Source organism: Macaca nemestrina, chromosome 7, assembly GCF_043159975.1.
Source record: "Macaca nemestrina isolate mMacNem1 chromosome 7, mMacNem.hap1, whole genome shotgun sequence".
Lineage (NCBI taxonomy): Eukaryota > Metazoa > Chordata > Mammalia > Primates > Cercopithecidae > Macaca > Macaca nemestrina.
Genome location: NC_092131.1, coordinates 877,782 through 895,533, shown reverse-complemented (window position 1 = coordinate 895,533; position 17,752 = coordinate 877,782). Strand labels below are relative to the sequence as shown.

At 42.6% G+C, this 17,752-nt stretch overlaps 2 gene segments (V, D, J or C); both read right to left on the bottom strand.

Annotated features, from left to right (window-relative positions):
* The window catches only part of LOC139364041 (immunoglobulin heavy variable 4-4-like), a 91,972-nt gene that overhangs the window by 38,093 nt on the left and 36,127 nt on the right, over window positions 1-17,752 (bottom strand).
* LOC105465892 (immunoglobulin heavy variable 1-45-like) lies at window positions 16,436-17,057 on the bottom strand. The segment is given in 2 exon segments: window positions 16,436-16,844; window positions 16,931-17,057. Coding segments are annotated over 2 exon segments (444 nt in total).

Sequence of the window (17,752 nt, the reverse complement as noted above, 5' to 3'; positions counted from 1 at the left end):
AAGTCAGTTAGTGATCTTTGTTATGTAACTTCCGATGAGTATTCACTTTGTACAGTTTATAAAACGGAATCATATGTATGTGCTTTGGCGCATTATACTCATTGCATGTACTTGTGAATTGAACCATGCTGTTGATCGGATCCAACATTAACTGATTGCAGTAGTGGGTACTATTCCAATAAACGACTTTTCCACAATTTGTTTACTGATAAAGGTGCTGATTGGTATTTGGATTGTTTTCAGTTTCTGTGTATTTGAAATAAAGCTGCTCCTCAGCTTAAGGAGTACACAGCTGAGAAACATGTTCTAGATCTTACAGCAACATGAACAGCAGCTAAAGTGGTCAAGTTGCAAATGAATCAATAGTCTGTAATACCTCAAGTAATTAACCTTACAGCACCCCATGCGTATGTCAGTGTGTGAGAGAGAAAGAAAGAAAGAGGGAGGAAAGGAGACTGAAAATAAAGTGATTCTACGTAAGTATTAATTTGTGAGGTCCTCAAATGCATGGACTGATTCCTAATGAACAGAGTCCACATAGGTTGAAGAGGGTAACTTGATGCACCCACATATGGCTATAGATTCATAATATAAATGTTATTCTCTAAACACATAAACACTCATACACATTAGAATAGATGTAGTGTCTAGTGGTGGAATGAGAAGGTGACACTAAAACCTGTCTTCAGGCCTTTCCCCACCTGCTACACCTGCTCCGAGGCTGACCCTTGAGCCTGCCTGACCACTGAGCCCCACAGTGGTCCTGAGACCTCATGCGGTGCTATGTGCCCCCTGGGTTTCCCTGCTGGTTCCTGGGTGCTGGCTTCTGTCCTCAGCACCCTCTGCTGTCTTGTAAACCCCAACAGGAAGGTTTGTGTGTGGGCTCACACTGATGTCTCCTCACTGTGTCTTTTGCTTAAAAATACTTGTTTGTGTCTGGGCACAGTGGCTCACACCTGAAATCCCAGCACTTTTGGAGGCCAAGGCAGGTGGATCACAAGGTCAGGAGTTCAAGACCAGCCTGGCCAGCATAGTGAAAACCATTCTCTACCAAAAATACAAAAATTAGCCTAGTGTGGTGATGGGTGCCTGCAGTCCCAGCTTCTTGGAGGCTGAGGCTGGATAATCGTTTGAACCCACGATGTGGAGGTTGTATTGAACCAAGATTGTCCCACTGCACTCCAGCCTGGGTGACACAGCAAGACTCTATCTGAAAAACAAACAAACAAACATGGTTTTGTACTTGTTGCTCCTGTAGCTCAGCCATAGGAAGAACTGTTTTTGAACATAGATCTGGAGGTGGTGACTGGACTCTTGAGGAGTGGGTTGGAATTTGTGCTCCCTTCATGACCTGTGCACCTGACCCACTCCAGTCCCTTCCCTGGGGGCTGATGGATCCAGCTCCAGGAGGAAGTCCTGGTTCTGTTGGGGAATCCAGCGTTTAAACCGAGATGTTATTGTTGTTGATTCACTAAACAAAATGTGGCACTCATTTTTATTGTGTTAAGATACACATAACATAAAATTTACCATTTTAGCTCTTGGTATAATGGTAATAGCCAGTGATACTTTACGTATTCACAATGCTGTGCAAGTATCACCACTATTTGGTTTTGGAACATTTTCCTCACCAAAAAGGAAACCTCATTTCCATTAAGCAGTCACTCTGTTTCCCCTCCACTCACCTCCTGAGATCCGTCTCTTGGGGATTTCCTGCTCTCCATACTTCATATCCATGAGACAATTTGGGATGCAGACTTCTGTGTCTACCTCAGTTCACTCAGTCAATGTTTTCAAAGTTCATCCAAGTTGCAGCCTATGTCAGTGCTTCACTCCTCTTTAAAGCTGGGTTACAGCCACACAGACACACCACAGCATCTTCACCCGTGTGGGTTACAGCCACACAGACACACCACAGCGTCTTCATCCCTGTGGGTTACAGACACACAGACATACCGCAGCATCTTCATCCCTGTGGGTTAGAGACACACAGACACACTGCAATGTCTTCATCCCTGTGGCAGTCGATGGGCACTTGAGCTGTATTCTCCATTTAACTACTGTGAATGGTGACACCAGGTACATTTTTGTATGAGGTTTTCCGTGAAGACCATTTTCCAAAGTAGCTGTCCCATTTCAATACCAACCAGAAACCATGACCATTCCAAATTCAATGTGTCTTTGCCTACAAGTGATTATGTTTTTCTGTTCATTTTTGAATACTGGTTATCTTAGTGTGCGTAACGTGGTAATCTGTAGGGAACTTAAATCATCAGTATAAACTAGATAACCCTATTAAAAATGGGGAAAGGACATGCACAGAAGCTTCTCAAACACTGATATACAAGTGAATAAGTAACATATAAAAATGCACAGCATCATCAATCGTGAGATAAGTGCAAATCAAAACCAAAGGAGATACTATCTGACACCTGTCAGAATTACTATCAGTAAAAGATCAGAAATTAACAGATGCAGGCAAAGCTATAGAGAAAAGGGAACACTTACATACTTTTGGTGAAAATGTGACTTGCTCCAAGCACTGTGGCCATCAGTCTGGAGATTACATGAATAAATTAAAGCAGAACTACCATTCCCCTCAGCAATCTCATTACTGGGTATATGTCCAAGAAAAAACAAATTATTGTAACAAAAAGACACGTCCACTCATGTGTGTTTCACTGCACAGTTCACAGTACCACAGACATGGAATCAACCTATATGCCCATCGGTTATAGACTAGATAAAAAACATGGTACTTATACACAGTGCAATACTATGCAGCTGTAAAAAAGAATGAAATCCTGTTTTTGCAGCAAATTGGGTGGAGCTGGAGACCACAAGTCTAAGCAAACTGCCATAGCAACAGATGATAAGAGTCAATGGGAGGGGAAATGGACATTTTGGGTGTTGCTCTGTGTAAAATTGAGGAAACAAATCCCCTGGGTACATGAACTCTTGAAATAGACAAGCCTGAAGACACTCATGTCCTGACTTTCATATCATTAGGTTGTGCTTTTCTCATGTATAGTCAGTTATCATTGCTTTCCTTCACTCTTGGCTAAAAGAGCCACACATTATAATCTAGAGACATTAAAATAAAAAATAACATATCTGAACATTAAAACAAATGCTAACTGTTAGGTCAAAGTTAGTGTGGATTCAGTGTGATAGCCAGGAGACTTGGCTGAATACGAGCAGTGAGCTCACAGCAATGTTATCTAAACTAGGAAAGTTTGTTTACATCTTTTAGATTAGATTCCCATGGAAATCCTTGATCTAATATCATCTCTGATGAATCATACGTCAGTAACAGAACTGGGGGTTATGCACTCAAATGAGTAGTGCGTTCAGAGTGTGTTCTTCCACCTGATGTAAAGTCAGCCCATATGACAGAAGTTATTGTGGTCAACAGAGCTCGTCAATAAGCCAAAGCAAGGATTAAGTATATGTTTTAGAGGAGTGCCTGACTTTGGGATGCTCTTCATACAAAGAAGCTTCTCACATCTTCTGGAACATGTAAAAATTCTCAACAAAAGAATAAATTTCAGATGCACGGCTACATTTTAGGAACCTGACAAATGTAACCTAGAAAGTAAAATCCTAAAGGAAACTGAAATGGCAAAACAACTAAAAGAATACGTATTGTAGTGGATCATCACACCAAACAGTCTTGTTTATAATACTATCTAAACTCAGAAGCCATCAGCATTACTCATATAACTCAGCATCTATCCCATCCACAATCTTCTGAAGACGTTGAAGAAAATTGTCATCCTTGAACTAACATTGTCAAAACCTTAAGAAAATCTTGAACTTACTTGGCCAAACGTTCTCTCCCCCTAGCATCAGAGCATTATAGTCAAGTCCCTCAGGGAGACTTCAGTTATTAGCCTATGGTTTGGTAGCTGGAAGGCACATACACTTAGAAATTTACCCCCAGTGCTCTCCTCTTCCTAGTACATGCACACATGACAAAGTATTGAAAGTGATGACTGTATTTTACACACTCCATTCATCAACAGATTAAAGCTACCATTTTCCTACATCTTTTCAATAGCCTCTAATGACATTAAAACAGGGAATTATATCTATTGGAAGAAACATCAGGGTGGAACACTGCTCTTGAACTACTTTGGAAGGAATCTTACCAGGTGATTTCAACCACAACCCAGCAGTGAATTTGCACAATGTCAATACTTGGGTTCATATTGATGAACTGTAAACTAAAAATAAAATCCTAAGTGCCCCAACTGACTAAATAGTCCATCTCTTTGTCTAAGGGACTCCAGAAGAGCCTAAAACTGAGTTCCCAGCCATGACAAGATCAGACACACCTCTTATACCCACTCCCCTTTGCGGTTTACACAACAATGACCAACACTAATGTTAAAATAGAGATCATAAGACTGACAGAACAGACTCCCTGTGGCAATAAGATGTCAAATTATAAACAAGACCTAAAGCCATGTCAGGCAAGGGTTTTGCCAGTCACTCCTACACTTGAAAGATAAACCATGTTCTAACTGCCAACAGATGATTCTTTTTCTCTAGTGGCTCAGTAGGCACAGGCACTGAGACAAGCACTGTGAAGACAATTGCAGCCCATCCCCTGATGAACTGACCCCTGTTCCACAAGTCATAACCCCAGCTTTGATTGAACACTAGACTCATATCAGGATCTTTCTCCTGATCAGAGACCACTGACCATGTCCTGGCTCTGGCCGTTTACAGAGGCTGCACACTGAGTACCTCTGTGTCTATGCTTCTGCTTTTGGCACATAGGGCCTGACTAATGAATTTAAACGCTGTCTTCACTAGTAAGTAAATAGGGGTCATAAGTTACATGCATGTGTGTCCAGTATACATATGTCAGGACCACCTCCATGAACATCCATAGCCCCTCCTATAACCTGTCAATTGTGTCTGTTTAACCAAACCCTTCAGCATAAAGCCTCTGCCCAACCCCTTCTTCTTGGGAGTGCCTTTCTCTCATCTTTACCAAAAGCTATGCTTTCCAGCATACGGATGGCTGTAACCCTTGATAAAAAATAAACTCTCACTTTCCTAAATTGTAGATTGTGTTTTGTTTTGTATTTAACATAATTGGAGATTAAATTCAGAAGTTTATCTAATTATAAGGCTACTTTAGTGAAGAACGACAAACTGAGCGTTTTCACATGTACTGTAAGGGCCTGTGATATTTTGAAGCAGGAAGCTGACCTGAGACCTTCAGAATAAACTGATGACTGTGGATAATGAAAAGGCCCCACACAGGGCATTGATGCAGCAGCTCTGCCTGTCTCATTCCTTCTTCTCTTTTTATTATGTGCTTACAGTAATAAAATTTTTATTTTCTTTAAACCTGTGTGCTTTTCACACATAGTGGAATCTTATTTCTCTTTTTCACTCATTTTCTTAAGCTGCTAGGGAGAATAAAGTGTCAGGTCCTATTTTTGGTGCCTCAATGCTAATGAATTAAGGTTTATTCTTCCTCCTCCTTGTTCTCTGCATGTGGTAAATCTAGTTAAGAAATCATGGAAGTTCCCTTATCTGATGCCAGTGTGAGGCTGAATCATGCAAGCTCCTTCTCCTGAGTAGAAACACACCCCCTGACCCCACCACCAAATCATTAGAAAGCCCTGAGCCAGCCTCCCTTCCTGCTCTAATGAGGAAATTCCAGTTTGTAATTTCTTGAGAAGCCTGTGCTGCTCTCAGCAGACACCCCAAAAGTAGAGTTAATAAAACTTTTTATATTCACCTGGGGTGTGAGTGTGGAACCATCAGACTCGACATCCACACTAAACATTGGTGGGGTCTCTCTTCCTTTGCCAGGGATCACCTACAATTGGAACTGTGGGCTTGGAGTCCTGACAGTGACCACCACGCGGCCTTTCTTCTCTTGCACTGGATGCGAACTCCCTCTGCCCCAGTGCCCAGCGTGCACGTTATCCTGCCTGCTGCTGGCTGATTGGCTCTTGGAGTTCTGTTGAGCTGGGCTGCAATGCTGACTTAAACACAGCATCTTTATAGATTTAACTGATTAACTTCAGAAGCACTGATAGTTTATTGATGTTGAGAAACAGGAGTAAATGACTGTAGGTGACTCTGCCTTTGGTGCATGTGAGAAAGTTTTTCTCTTGTTATGACAAATCCTTCTTCTTCAGAGACTTCATAGGAAGAGCAGGATAAAGAATTCAGAGAAGTGCCCCAGAGGAATCTGTTTTATGGAGAGGAAGCCAACAGTGGTGACAGGAAACCAGACCTTAACCCCCATCTGCACCTGCCCTGAGGCTGGCTCTTGTGCCCAGTGGGTTCTGAGCGCCCCCACGTGGTTCTCCACTCACATCAGGGAGGCTCATTTCTAGGATTATACAGATTTTCTTTCTAATTGTTTTCACAAAAATGGAGACAGAGTAAACAATGAATCCATGTATCTCAGAGAACACAAAACAGCATGATAACACCCCTCGACACACACATACACACTTAGGTAAATCTTATTAAAACTGCTGAAAATCAAAGACAAATAGAAATACATGCTGAAAATCAAAGACAAATATAAATTCCTTCCAAAAGAACAGAAAAGATGATGACAGCATTCTTCTGGTTAAAACCTTACAAGCAAGAGGAAAAGTGATGTCTGTAAAGTGTTGGAGGAAAAGCGAACCCATTATTTTATAGCCCATGGATGTTCTCTAAAAAGTGAAAAAAGTTTTATTTCTCTTTGACAGCATGAGGGGCTCAATGAATCCATGCCCTCATGAGACCAGTGAAAATTATTTTGGAAAATTACAGGGTTTGGAAAGGCTCTGACAGCATACAGCAAGTGAAGAAACATTTATTCAGGAAAATCTAGAAAACTCAGTAAGGTCAGTCATTATATTTTATCTAAGATTCTCTTCCTTCCTTCCACATCCAAGCTCAGCATGATGTATTGTAACCTCCACTACAGAAGATGCAGCCAAGAAGACAGGACACCTTCTACCAGCTCCCACCAGAGGAAACTCTTCCCCAGGGGCCAGGACATTGGCCCTCTGACCCTGCCCACAGCACGTGATGCTGAGGCTCAGTTCTGGACAAGAGCTACTGAGAGCCAGAGACTCACTTCTTCCATGGAGCCGCATTCATGGATGGAGGCTCTGCCCTGGGTCCAGTGCCACTGGAAACATTGGGTCCCTGATTTCTAATTCTGTCCTTCGTCAGAGGTTCTGCTCCACCATAACCAAAGTGTTGGGAAGGTGGGAAGCTTCTGCCCAACCCTCCACTTAGAGCTCATTTCCTATGCTGAGGAAGAAAAAACCTCAACTTTGTCTCCACCTGCAGAATCGTGGTTATGCACTCTCTCCAGGGGAGAGGGAGTGCTGGAATTCACACATAAAATATCATCCTTAATTTGGTCCTAAACATCCTAACTTCAGGAACAACAGAATGTGGAAAAGTTCAAAGCCTGCCAGTGCTCTCAAGAACAGTGGAGGGTGTAGTGGAAGGCCCTTGGAATGAGATGGGTGGAGGTATGGGAGATGCAGATTAAACTGCAGGGCTGCTGGCTTGCAGGAGAGAACCAAGGAAGGAGAGAGCGGGGGGACAATCTCTTGTGGTTGGAACAAATGCCAGACACAGATCAAAGGAGCCCGTGTTTGTGTGTTTCAGTCTGTGTGAAGCACCTCAAACCTCAGTGCATGATTGAAAATAGTGGGAGTTTTCGATCTGCAAGTGGTGGAGCTCAACATCTGGGCCTGGTCAGGAAAGAGGCAGAGAAAGCCCAGCCCAAACCACTGACACCTGAGGATGACCGTGGTGCTTACAGCTGTGTCCCTTTGATCTTTGAGACTGACATCTCTCACTTAGCATCATGTCTGGAGTTCACCAGTATGGTTTATGTATCGGTCACTTGTTATTTTTTTTATTGCTGACGGTGTTCAATTTAGAGATGCTTCCTAGTTTCTCTATGCCGTTTCCCAAAAGAGGTTGTCCAGCTTTGCTAAATTTAGAATGACACTGACTTGCCCAGTACTGGCCTTTTTCACAACAGGGGGACACACTGGGGCTTTTCTGTTGTTTGGTGGTAGTAGTTCTTGCCTTTTGACTTCCTTTTCTACATTCCTTTTCTTGTGTCCAAATTGCCCACAAGTAAAGCAAGAGCCTGAGAAATGGGGCATATTTTTTCCAACTCTTAATCCAGCCATAGCCTGAGCTAAAAGAGTAGCCTTATGTAAGTTACCTCCAATGCCATTGCAAGCCTTAATATATTCAGCTAAGTGAGGCTTCCCTCTCAGGGGTCTAATAGCAGTTTGACACTCTGCATTAGCATTATCATATGCAAGAAGCTGTATTACAACATCTTCAGCTGTTTTATCAGTTATGGCTTTATTTACAGCCTCTTGGAGCCGAGCAATAAAAATCAATATATGGTTCTTTAGGTCCGTGTTGGACAGAACTGAAAGGATATTATTCCCCTGTAACATTTATCCTTTCCCATGCCCGTAAGCACACAGAGTGCAGCTGAACAATGGCAACATCCTACATGACTGCTTGATTTTCTAATCCACCCCAATTAGGGCCGACTCCCATTGACTGTTCAAAGGAAACTGGCACAGGTGGCTGTGCTTGTGTATTTTCCCTTGCCCGAGTTTGAGCTTCATCAGACCACCAGGTTTTAAACTGCAAGTACTGAGATGGAGTGACAACAGATTTTATCAAAGTATCCCAATCATATGGTATTAACATATTATCAAGAGCCACATTTTTTAACAAACTTTGCACAAAAGGAGAGTTGGCCCATATTGACTAATGGCCTGTGTGAATACCTTTAACAGTTTAAATGGAAAGGTGGTTCAACTGGAGAAACTGGAATTGTCATACTTCAAGGTGTCTGTCAGCTCTATCCTTTTGAATGGAATTTTGTATAGCACCACCAATTGCTCCAGGTTTTAATGTTGTAACTATAGGAGCAGTAAGTTTTGTAGCTAATACATTTTCTTGCCCATTAAGGGGAGAGAGAGGAGGTGGCCATTCACTTAACTCAGCAGATGAAGCTGATGGGCTAGTAAAACATACTTTAGTTTTCCTTTCTTTTATTTTCCTCTGGTTTCTATTCCTCACATTCAGAATCTGTCGGGTTTTTTTACACTTGTCCTCCTCATTCTCATCTGAATCTGCCTCATCATCTGTTTGAAATGGCTCATAAGCTGCCTTTATTAATGCCCACATTGACCAAACTGAGACTGGAATTTTGCTCCATCTTTATATGCTTTTAAAAAAATATCTGCCAGTTCTCTCCCATTCATCCAACTCCATAGTCCCTTGTTCCGGGAACCATGGGCAAAAACTGCTTTCCTCTACTAATCAGTGATAACATATTCTGAGTACTAACTTGCACTTCCCTTCTTCGTAATAAATGCCTTAAGAAATTTAAATAAGCAGAATGTTTGCTTTCACTTTGTTCCATTGTTACCCTGGTTCTGCTGAGCTCTCAGCTTCCCTCCGAGATGGTTTTAATCACAATCAGGTGTCCTTTGATGATGCAGCCTCCACTTTAACATGCTCTGCCGTTCCTTTACCGGGGTCTTTGTCGCCCCACATTGGGTGCCAGAAATGTTGGGGTGATCAAGCACAACACCACGTCATTGGGGCTATGAAGTCCAGCAGAGTCAAAGGAATGAGAAAAAGACAGTTTGAGAGAGAAAGTGTGACCAGGAGACCATCGTGAGTATGGAGCCTGTGAAGGCCCCAGCTCTGGAAGCCAAGACTATTTATTGGTGATCAAACAAAGAAACAGGTGGTGAGAATGTAGGGGTCGAAAGGGCAAGCACAGGATCTACAGCTGTGATGGTTTAGCATTTATATGGAACATGTTCTGCTACTTGAGATAATGGGAATACAATTGATCTAGGAGCCTGGGAGGGCTAGAAGCAAGGAGCCAGCAAGTCTAGACACATTCCAAAGGCCACGAGGGGTTTTGTGCCCTGAGCCCTGGATATTATGTCAGATATGCAAGCCCTGCCTCAGCTTCTTTCCCAACACTTGGCTTTTTCCCAACACATTGATTTCTGTACGTTTGAGTGTGAAATACAACACAGTCATAACAAGAATAAGAACATGTTCTTTGCAGCAATGTAGTTGGGTCTGGAGGTTATTATCCTAAGCAGATTAACAGAGTAACAGAAAACTATATACCACCTGTTCTCACTTATATGTGGGAGCTACTTATATTGATATAAAGAAGAAAACAATACACACTGGGACCTACACAACTGTGGAGGATGGGAGAAGGGTAAGAACTGAAAAACTGCCCATTAGGCACTATACTTATTACCTTAGTGGCAAAACAATCTGTATATCAAACCCACATAACTCACAATTTACCTATGTAACAAACTCTGCACATGTATCCCTGAACCAAAAATAAAAGTTTAAAAACCTTTTAGCTAGTTTTTAAAATGATTATTAATAGGACACCTAAATACATCACAGGCATTTCAAATACTCTCTGGAATTTTTTTTTTTTTAAACAGCATTTCGCTTTTGTTGCCCAGGCTAAAGTGCAGTGCACTTGGCTCAGTGCAAACTCTGCCTCCCAGATTCAAGAATTCTCCTGCCTCAGCCTCCCCAGTAGCTAGGATTACAGGCAGCCACCATCACGCTCAGCTAATTTTTATATTTTTACTAGAGATGGGGTTTCCCCATGTTGGCCAGGCTGGTCTCAACCTCCTGACCTCAGGCGATGCACTCGCATCAGCCTCCCAAAGTGGTGAGATTACAGACGTGAGCCACTGCACCTGGCCTATGACTTTTTTTTTCATTTGTGAGTTTTCTGTTAACTTTTAACAAGAAAAAAACCCAAACATAGATTTCTATGACTATATAAGTTAATAATCTGTTTTAAAACTTTATAGTCATGTACACAAAAAAACTCCCACACTCAGCAATGAAACATATATGAGCACAGGCAAAAGTGAACACATTTCTGAACACCAAAGCAACATACCTTTGTTTCTGTATTATTCTAGTTAATTGATTTAAATTTATTTGTATTTATATTTGAGGTTTTAGTCCGAAATAATATTCTTCTATGAATGTCTGTATATTCCAATATAAATTATGACATATATGTAAATGTATGTTTTAGTAAAACTTACTGTAACTACCATTATTGGCAAATGTATCATTGAAATATATAATGGTATTCCTTATATATTCTCTTATGGCTTATTTCTCATTTTTGCTAGCAGCACACTTTTTAAATGCATGTAATAATGCATTATACATTATAAAGGAATGTATTAATCATAAGGTAAACATCTCTATTAAAATTTTATTACACAATGTGTTGAAATAACATTGTGTTTTGAAATATGTGTCAGCTTTTTCCAATTTAAATAACATTTAAATATTAAATTAAAATAAAATATTAAGTATTAAATTTAAAAGATAGCGTTTTGCAATTTAAATAATGTTTTTTATTCTGCAAGTGTTTTACATGAATTTTTAACATAAACTCTATATGTTGCTTATTTTACAATATTCCTGGATGCTAGAGAATATCCACAAATATAGAACTAAAGTCACCCCCGGATTCCCAGGATTCACTCACAATGGCAGCTTGCTAGAGGGTTGTCAGAAAGTGTGCAAAGACAATAGGGATTTGGGCTTTATCATCAAAGCTGTAGTGAGCCCCAGGGCTGAGCATACAGAGGGCAGCAGAAGCTGCAGAGCCCACTCTGGGGTACTTAGAGAAGGGGGAATGGGATGGGGTGATGTCTGCAGGACCCTAGAAAAGGGTGAGGAGAGCAGGGATTCTGCAGGTAGATGAGCATATTCTAAGGACTATTACCTTCCCATACTTGGTTGACTTCAGTGATCATAAAGGGAAGGGAATTGATTCACCAGACATGGATGAGACAAAGTAAATGGACTTGCTGATTCCTTGAGCAGAAACTGAGGAATAGAAAAAGTGTGAACAGAAGAAGGGAAGGTAGAGAAACAGACTGAGGGTCAGAACTCCAGGAACCACCAAAGTGGAGGACAGAAGCCCTTAAAGTGATGTTTCATCTCCATAAACAGCAGATGGAAGGAAAATCAACTCAACACATTCATATGCTGAGTTATTATTAGAAAAGTATTTAAAATTATGTGACTGACACAGTGCAGAAAACAGAAATCTGTTTGTGGAAATAGTTTAAAGTAAACATACACAATTTCTTCATTTTAAAATTTACTTAGATATTATTGCTAGTATTATTACGAAAATATAAAGAATTGAATTATAGTTCTAAGTTAAGATTTTGTAGAGGAGAGAAACATGCATTCCAAGAAATAAATGGCAAGAGATCCTGGGAAGACTTTTGTTTCACCAGGTGAGAAATCACAGGGCCTAATAAAAGAAACACACCATCCCCAAGCACTTGATAGGGAGCCACCTCCCAAGAGAACCCTTGAGTCCTGAGTGTCCCCTTGTGTCCTGAGCGCCCCCTGGTGGTTCTGAGCGTTCCCTGCTATCTTGAGCTAACCCTGGTGTCCTGAGCACTGCCTTATAGTCCTGAGCGCCCCCTGGTGGTTCTGAGAGCCTCCTGTGTCCTGAGCGAGCTGTTGTCCTGAGCACCCCTGGTGGTTATGATCGGCCCTTGGTGTCCTGAGCGCCCAGTGATGGTTCTGAGAGTCCCCTGGTGTCCTGAGCGCCCCCTGGTGTCCTGAGCACCCACTGCTGGTTGTCAGTGCCCCCGGTGTAACTTGAGCAGAAGTAATGATTAACCTGCAGAAGATACTGTGCTATGAGTCCTCCATACCATCTTACCCAGCAGAATAGATTTTCCTTGCTTTCAGCTGCTGGCTCTTTTATTTTAAATATTAATTTATTTACTATTATTTTATTTTACATTCATTTTATCCTGTCATTTCCTGAATATTTAATTAAATATTAAATTAAGTACCTACTTTTTTTTTTTTTTTTTTTTGAGACGGAGTCTCGCTCTGTCGCCTGGGCTGGAGTACAGTGGCCGGATCTCAGCTCACTGCAAGCTCCTCCTCCCGGGTTTACGCCACTCTCCTGCCTCAGCCTCCCAACTAGCTGGGGCTGCAGGCGCCCGCCACCACGCCCGGCTAGTTTTTTTGTACTTTTTAGTAGAGACGGGGTTTCACCCGGTTAGCCAGGATGGTCTCGATCTCCTGACCTCGTGATCCGCCCGTCCCGGCCTCCCAAAGTGCTGGGATTACAGGCTTGAGCCACCGTGCCCGGCCAAGTACCTACAAATTTTAACAATTAATCATTTGTAGAAGTAACATAAAATGTGTATGAAGAAGATGCCAAGTAGAGATGCCAGAAAATAAAACAAATAAACAACTTGTGTAAGTTAAGAGCGGAGCATGAGGACAGAAACTCTGAGGTACATGTGCTGAATTATATATGAGGAAGGTCAATTATATTTAACGTCCAGAATGCGGGTCATTTCAGTGAAAATAAATGGTAGAGTGGTCAGCATAGATCAGAAATTAGAAAGGAATAAAGTCACAAACTTGCAAGACCAGGAGACATTCAGCATATTCACCCCTTTCCATTTTGCTAGGAAGAGAAAATCAATGGCTATACCTTCGTGGGAAATGAGACAAGCAGTTTTTAAGATGACCATCCAGGGAAGTTGCCAGTATAATCACTCAGATGATGCTCTGACACAGGATGGTGGAGGGATGTGGTCCTGTGATGGTTGCTGTCAGCGACGTGGGATGCTCAACTCTAGTGGGTGCCTTTGCCACTATTTCGTCCATGAGAGACATTAAGCTATGATGTGCTACATGCTGGTGAGTTCCTTAACCTCAGATGAAGAGAGGAACATGATAACACAGAAGATGAATGTGATGGTTAATACTGAGTGTCAGCTTGATTGCACTGAAGGATGCAAAGAATTGTTCCTGGGTGTGTCTGTGAGGGTGTTGCCAAAGAAGATTAACATCTGAGTCAGTGGACCGGAGGAGGCAGACCCAGCCTCAACCTCAGTGGGCACCATTAATCAGCGCCAGCATGGCTAGAATAAAACAGGTAGAAGAAATTGGAAAGATTGGACTTTCTGAGTCTTCTGGCCTTCATCTTTCTCCCATGCTGGATGCTTCCTGCCCTCGAATATCATACTCCAAGTTCTTCAGCTTTTTCACTCTTGGACTGAAGTCAGTGGTTTGCCAGGGGCTCTCCAGCCTTTGGCCACAGACTGAAGGCTGCACTGTCATCTTCCTGACTTTTGAGGTTTTGGGACTCAGGCTGACTTCCTTGCTCCTCAGCTTGCAGGTGGCCTATTATGAGACTTCACCTTGTGATCTTGTGAGTCAATCCTCCTTAATAAACTCCACATCAAACATATACATCTATCCTGTTAGTTGTGTCTCTCAAGAGAATCCTGACTAATACAATGAGAAAAGTGAAGAGCTCATTACAGCAACCACATTTCTTTGATAAGAACTCAGCTCACCGAGAGCAGCAGATGTGCAGGAAATAGAGAGGATTTGGGGGATATTGTCCATAAAAGAACAGATGCAACCTAACTGAACTCCCCATGAAAGGAGGGTGTAAATGTTTGTTCACAGCTAATGATGGCTTATGTCAAGACCTCCACAAGGCTTCAGAAATAGTTGGTATTAACAAATGTAATAATTTATATAGTTTTTTCCAGATCTTGTTTTACCTCCCGAGGCAGCAGCACAGAATGATGTTTTCAGAATCTCCCTAATCTTCTGTGAGCGCCTGGTAGAGTTCCTGGAAGAAAATCCTGCATGTGGAAGTGAGCCCTCCTCATGTGCAGCCCCTGAGGCTGTCATGTCACCTCAAATTTCTGAGTTATGTCATCGACATTTCTGAGTTAAACTTCCTGAAACATATGGCATTTGATAGTGTCTTCCACATTTAAAAAAATACTTAAATTCTGTTTATCCCTGCAGACATCTGTCCCTCTCTGGCATACAGTTTGGTTTTGAGTGTGTAGTAATTGATAATTTATAGAAGGTTTTTGTGCATCTTGTGATCTTCCCGAGTGCACCTGCTATGGGGTTGACACCAATGAGCAAGCAGATGGACGCTCTCACCTGGAGTGGGACAGGCATTTCTAGAGCCAGTGACCCCAGTGGGGCTCTCACCCTCCAAGACCAATAGGGCTGATGCCTCTGGCTAATGTGCAGGCCCAAGGGGTACCAGTGCCCACCCTTGAGAGGGTTTCTTCTATTTCCCTCCCACGTTGTAAAGGGAAGCTATTGCTTCTGCCTGGATCTCACGCATGAGTTTTCATTTTCTGTACAAAGGGCCTCATCCAGAAACACCCACAAAAGCACACAGTGAATCTAATGGAACTATAGAAAATCATACATGATGTGCCTCATGACCAAGGTCTCCACTTCTCACTAAGGATATTCCTTATGGGATTCACTAGAACTTGCTTTCTTTCTATAGACATGGATCTACCTCTAAACACTTAGGGACCTCACCCTCTGGGAAGGGACATAGTAAATTAGGAGCCACAGAATCTATAAGAAAATTTACATTGTATGAATCCTCTAAAAAACAGTCCTAATAGAAATAGCCCCACCTACTTTTCCTCTAACTGGCATCATTCCCAGGAGCCCAGTTGAGGAACCTGTGGAGCTTCAAGATTATTTAGGCTTGGTATACCAAGGGACCGCTGGAAGAGGAAAGAAGCAATGTGTCCATGGAAGTTCATCCATTGGAACTTATTGATGACTCAGGCAGGATGGAGACCGTGGGGAAGTCCATGCATGGTGAAGCAGGGGCACATAAGGACTCTGTGCACCTTCTGTTCAATTTTGCTGAGGTCTCAAAACTACTTTTTAATACATTTTATGTAAGAGAGGTGGCAGAGCCGGGCGCGGTGGCTCACGCCTGTAATCCCAGCACTTTGGGAGGCTGAGGCGGGCGGATCACGAGGTCAGGAGATCGAGACCATCCTGGCTAACACGGTGAAATCCCGTCTCTACTAAAAATACAAAAAAAAAGTCAGCCGAGTGTGGTTGCAGGCGCCTGTAGTCCCAGCTACTCGGGAGGCTGAGGCAAGAGAATGGCGTGAACCCGGGAGGCGGAGCTTGCAGTGAGCCAAGATCGCGCCACTGCACTCCAGCCTGGGCAACAGAGCGAGACTCTGTCTCAAAAAAAAAAAAAAAAAAAAAAAAAAAAGGTGTACCTTTTGACCAGTTTTTAAGAATCATATTTAGTGTTAGCCATGTTATCAAGCAATCTTGCTCCAAATTATTTATCTATCTGATTTTGGAACTTATGTCTGCACAAAGCCCACGTGGGAAACTTTGCGTCAGCTTGACTGATTTCTGCTTTTACCTCAGTGTGAATTGTGCATATAGGGTGACAGTTATTAGAAATATTTCCTATATAGAGTGCACACATGTCTCTATTACTCATATTCCTCAATTGCTTAGCCTATTTTATAAACAACTTTAAACATTGTAAGCCCTGTAATCTCCTCATTCAGTGCAGTTGCCTCCTCCCTGGGGTTTCTGACGGTCTCAGGATGTGGGTTTTCACACTGTGTATCTTGCACAGTAATACACAGCCGTGTCCTCAGATCTCAGGCTGTTCAGCTCCATGTAGGCTGTGCTCATAGACCTGTCTCTGGTAATGGTGGCTCTGTCCTGGAACTTTTGTGCATAGTTGGTGTTACCATTGTAAGGTGTGATCCATCCCATCCACTCAAGCCCTTGTCCAGGGGTCTGTCGCAACCAGTGCAAGTAGCGGTAGGTGAAGGTGTATCCGGAAGCCTTGCAGGAAATCTTCACTGAGGCCCCAGGCTTCTTCACCTCAGCCTCAGACTGCACCAGCTGCATCTCGGAGTGGGCACCTGTGGAGGGGACACAGGAGTGGATAAAGCCCCCTTGACTGGACTCAATCCCCTTCTCATCACTGGGACCTGGGAGCCCCCCTTACCTGTGGCTGCTGCCACCAAGAAGAGGATCCTCCAGGTCCAGTCCATGCTGAGGAGCTGAACTCTCAGGGGATTCTCTAGAGGAGGGATGTGGTTGTTGGGTGATGCTCTCAGGGCACAGACATCCATATTTACCTCAGTGGATCTCAGGTTATTTGCATATTGATGAGACAGAGCATTTCATAGCTCAAAGCCTGGCTGACGATAAGAAAGGGAAGATAAATGACATATCAACCTTACAAGAGTGAGATGCTGATGGTTCAAGCCCTAATCCTGCTTGAGGAAATGAATGCCCTGCTCCATGTATGAACATTTGTGGACAGAGGTCCTTTCACTGAAGAATCAGCCCTCTCAGAACAGGTTCCTCACTGCAAATATAGATTTTACAAGCATAGAGACCAGCTGTATGATTTCTGGAACAATCACTCTCCATGACACAGAGCAGGTGCCTTGGCCCTATCCTGGACCCTTCAGGAACCAGCACAGCTCACTGGTGACTCTGAGAAAATGATTGCTGATGTCCCACGTGAGTATCCAGCAGGTCCCTCTGAGACCCACTGGGCACTCTTTAGACAGTGTCTGCATCAACTGCCTGGTGTCTTGATCCCCCAGGCTCTTCAATAGAAACACTCTTGGACTCTTGGTCTACAGGTTATGAACTCATGATCCCAAAAAAACTGCTAAGGAATTTGTGTTATGGATAATTGTGGGTTTTATTTCCAATTCCATTCAGTGAACACTGCAACCATGAGGAGTTTGTGTTCACTTATATGAAGAAGTTCAGTTACATTTGACATCCAGAATGCTGGCCACACCAGTGAGAA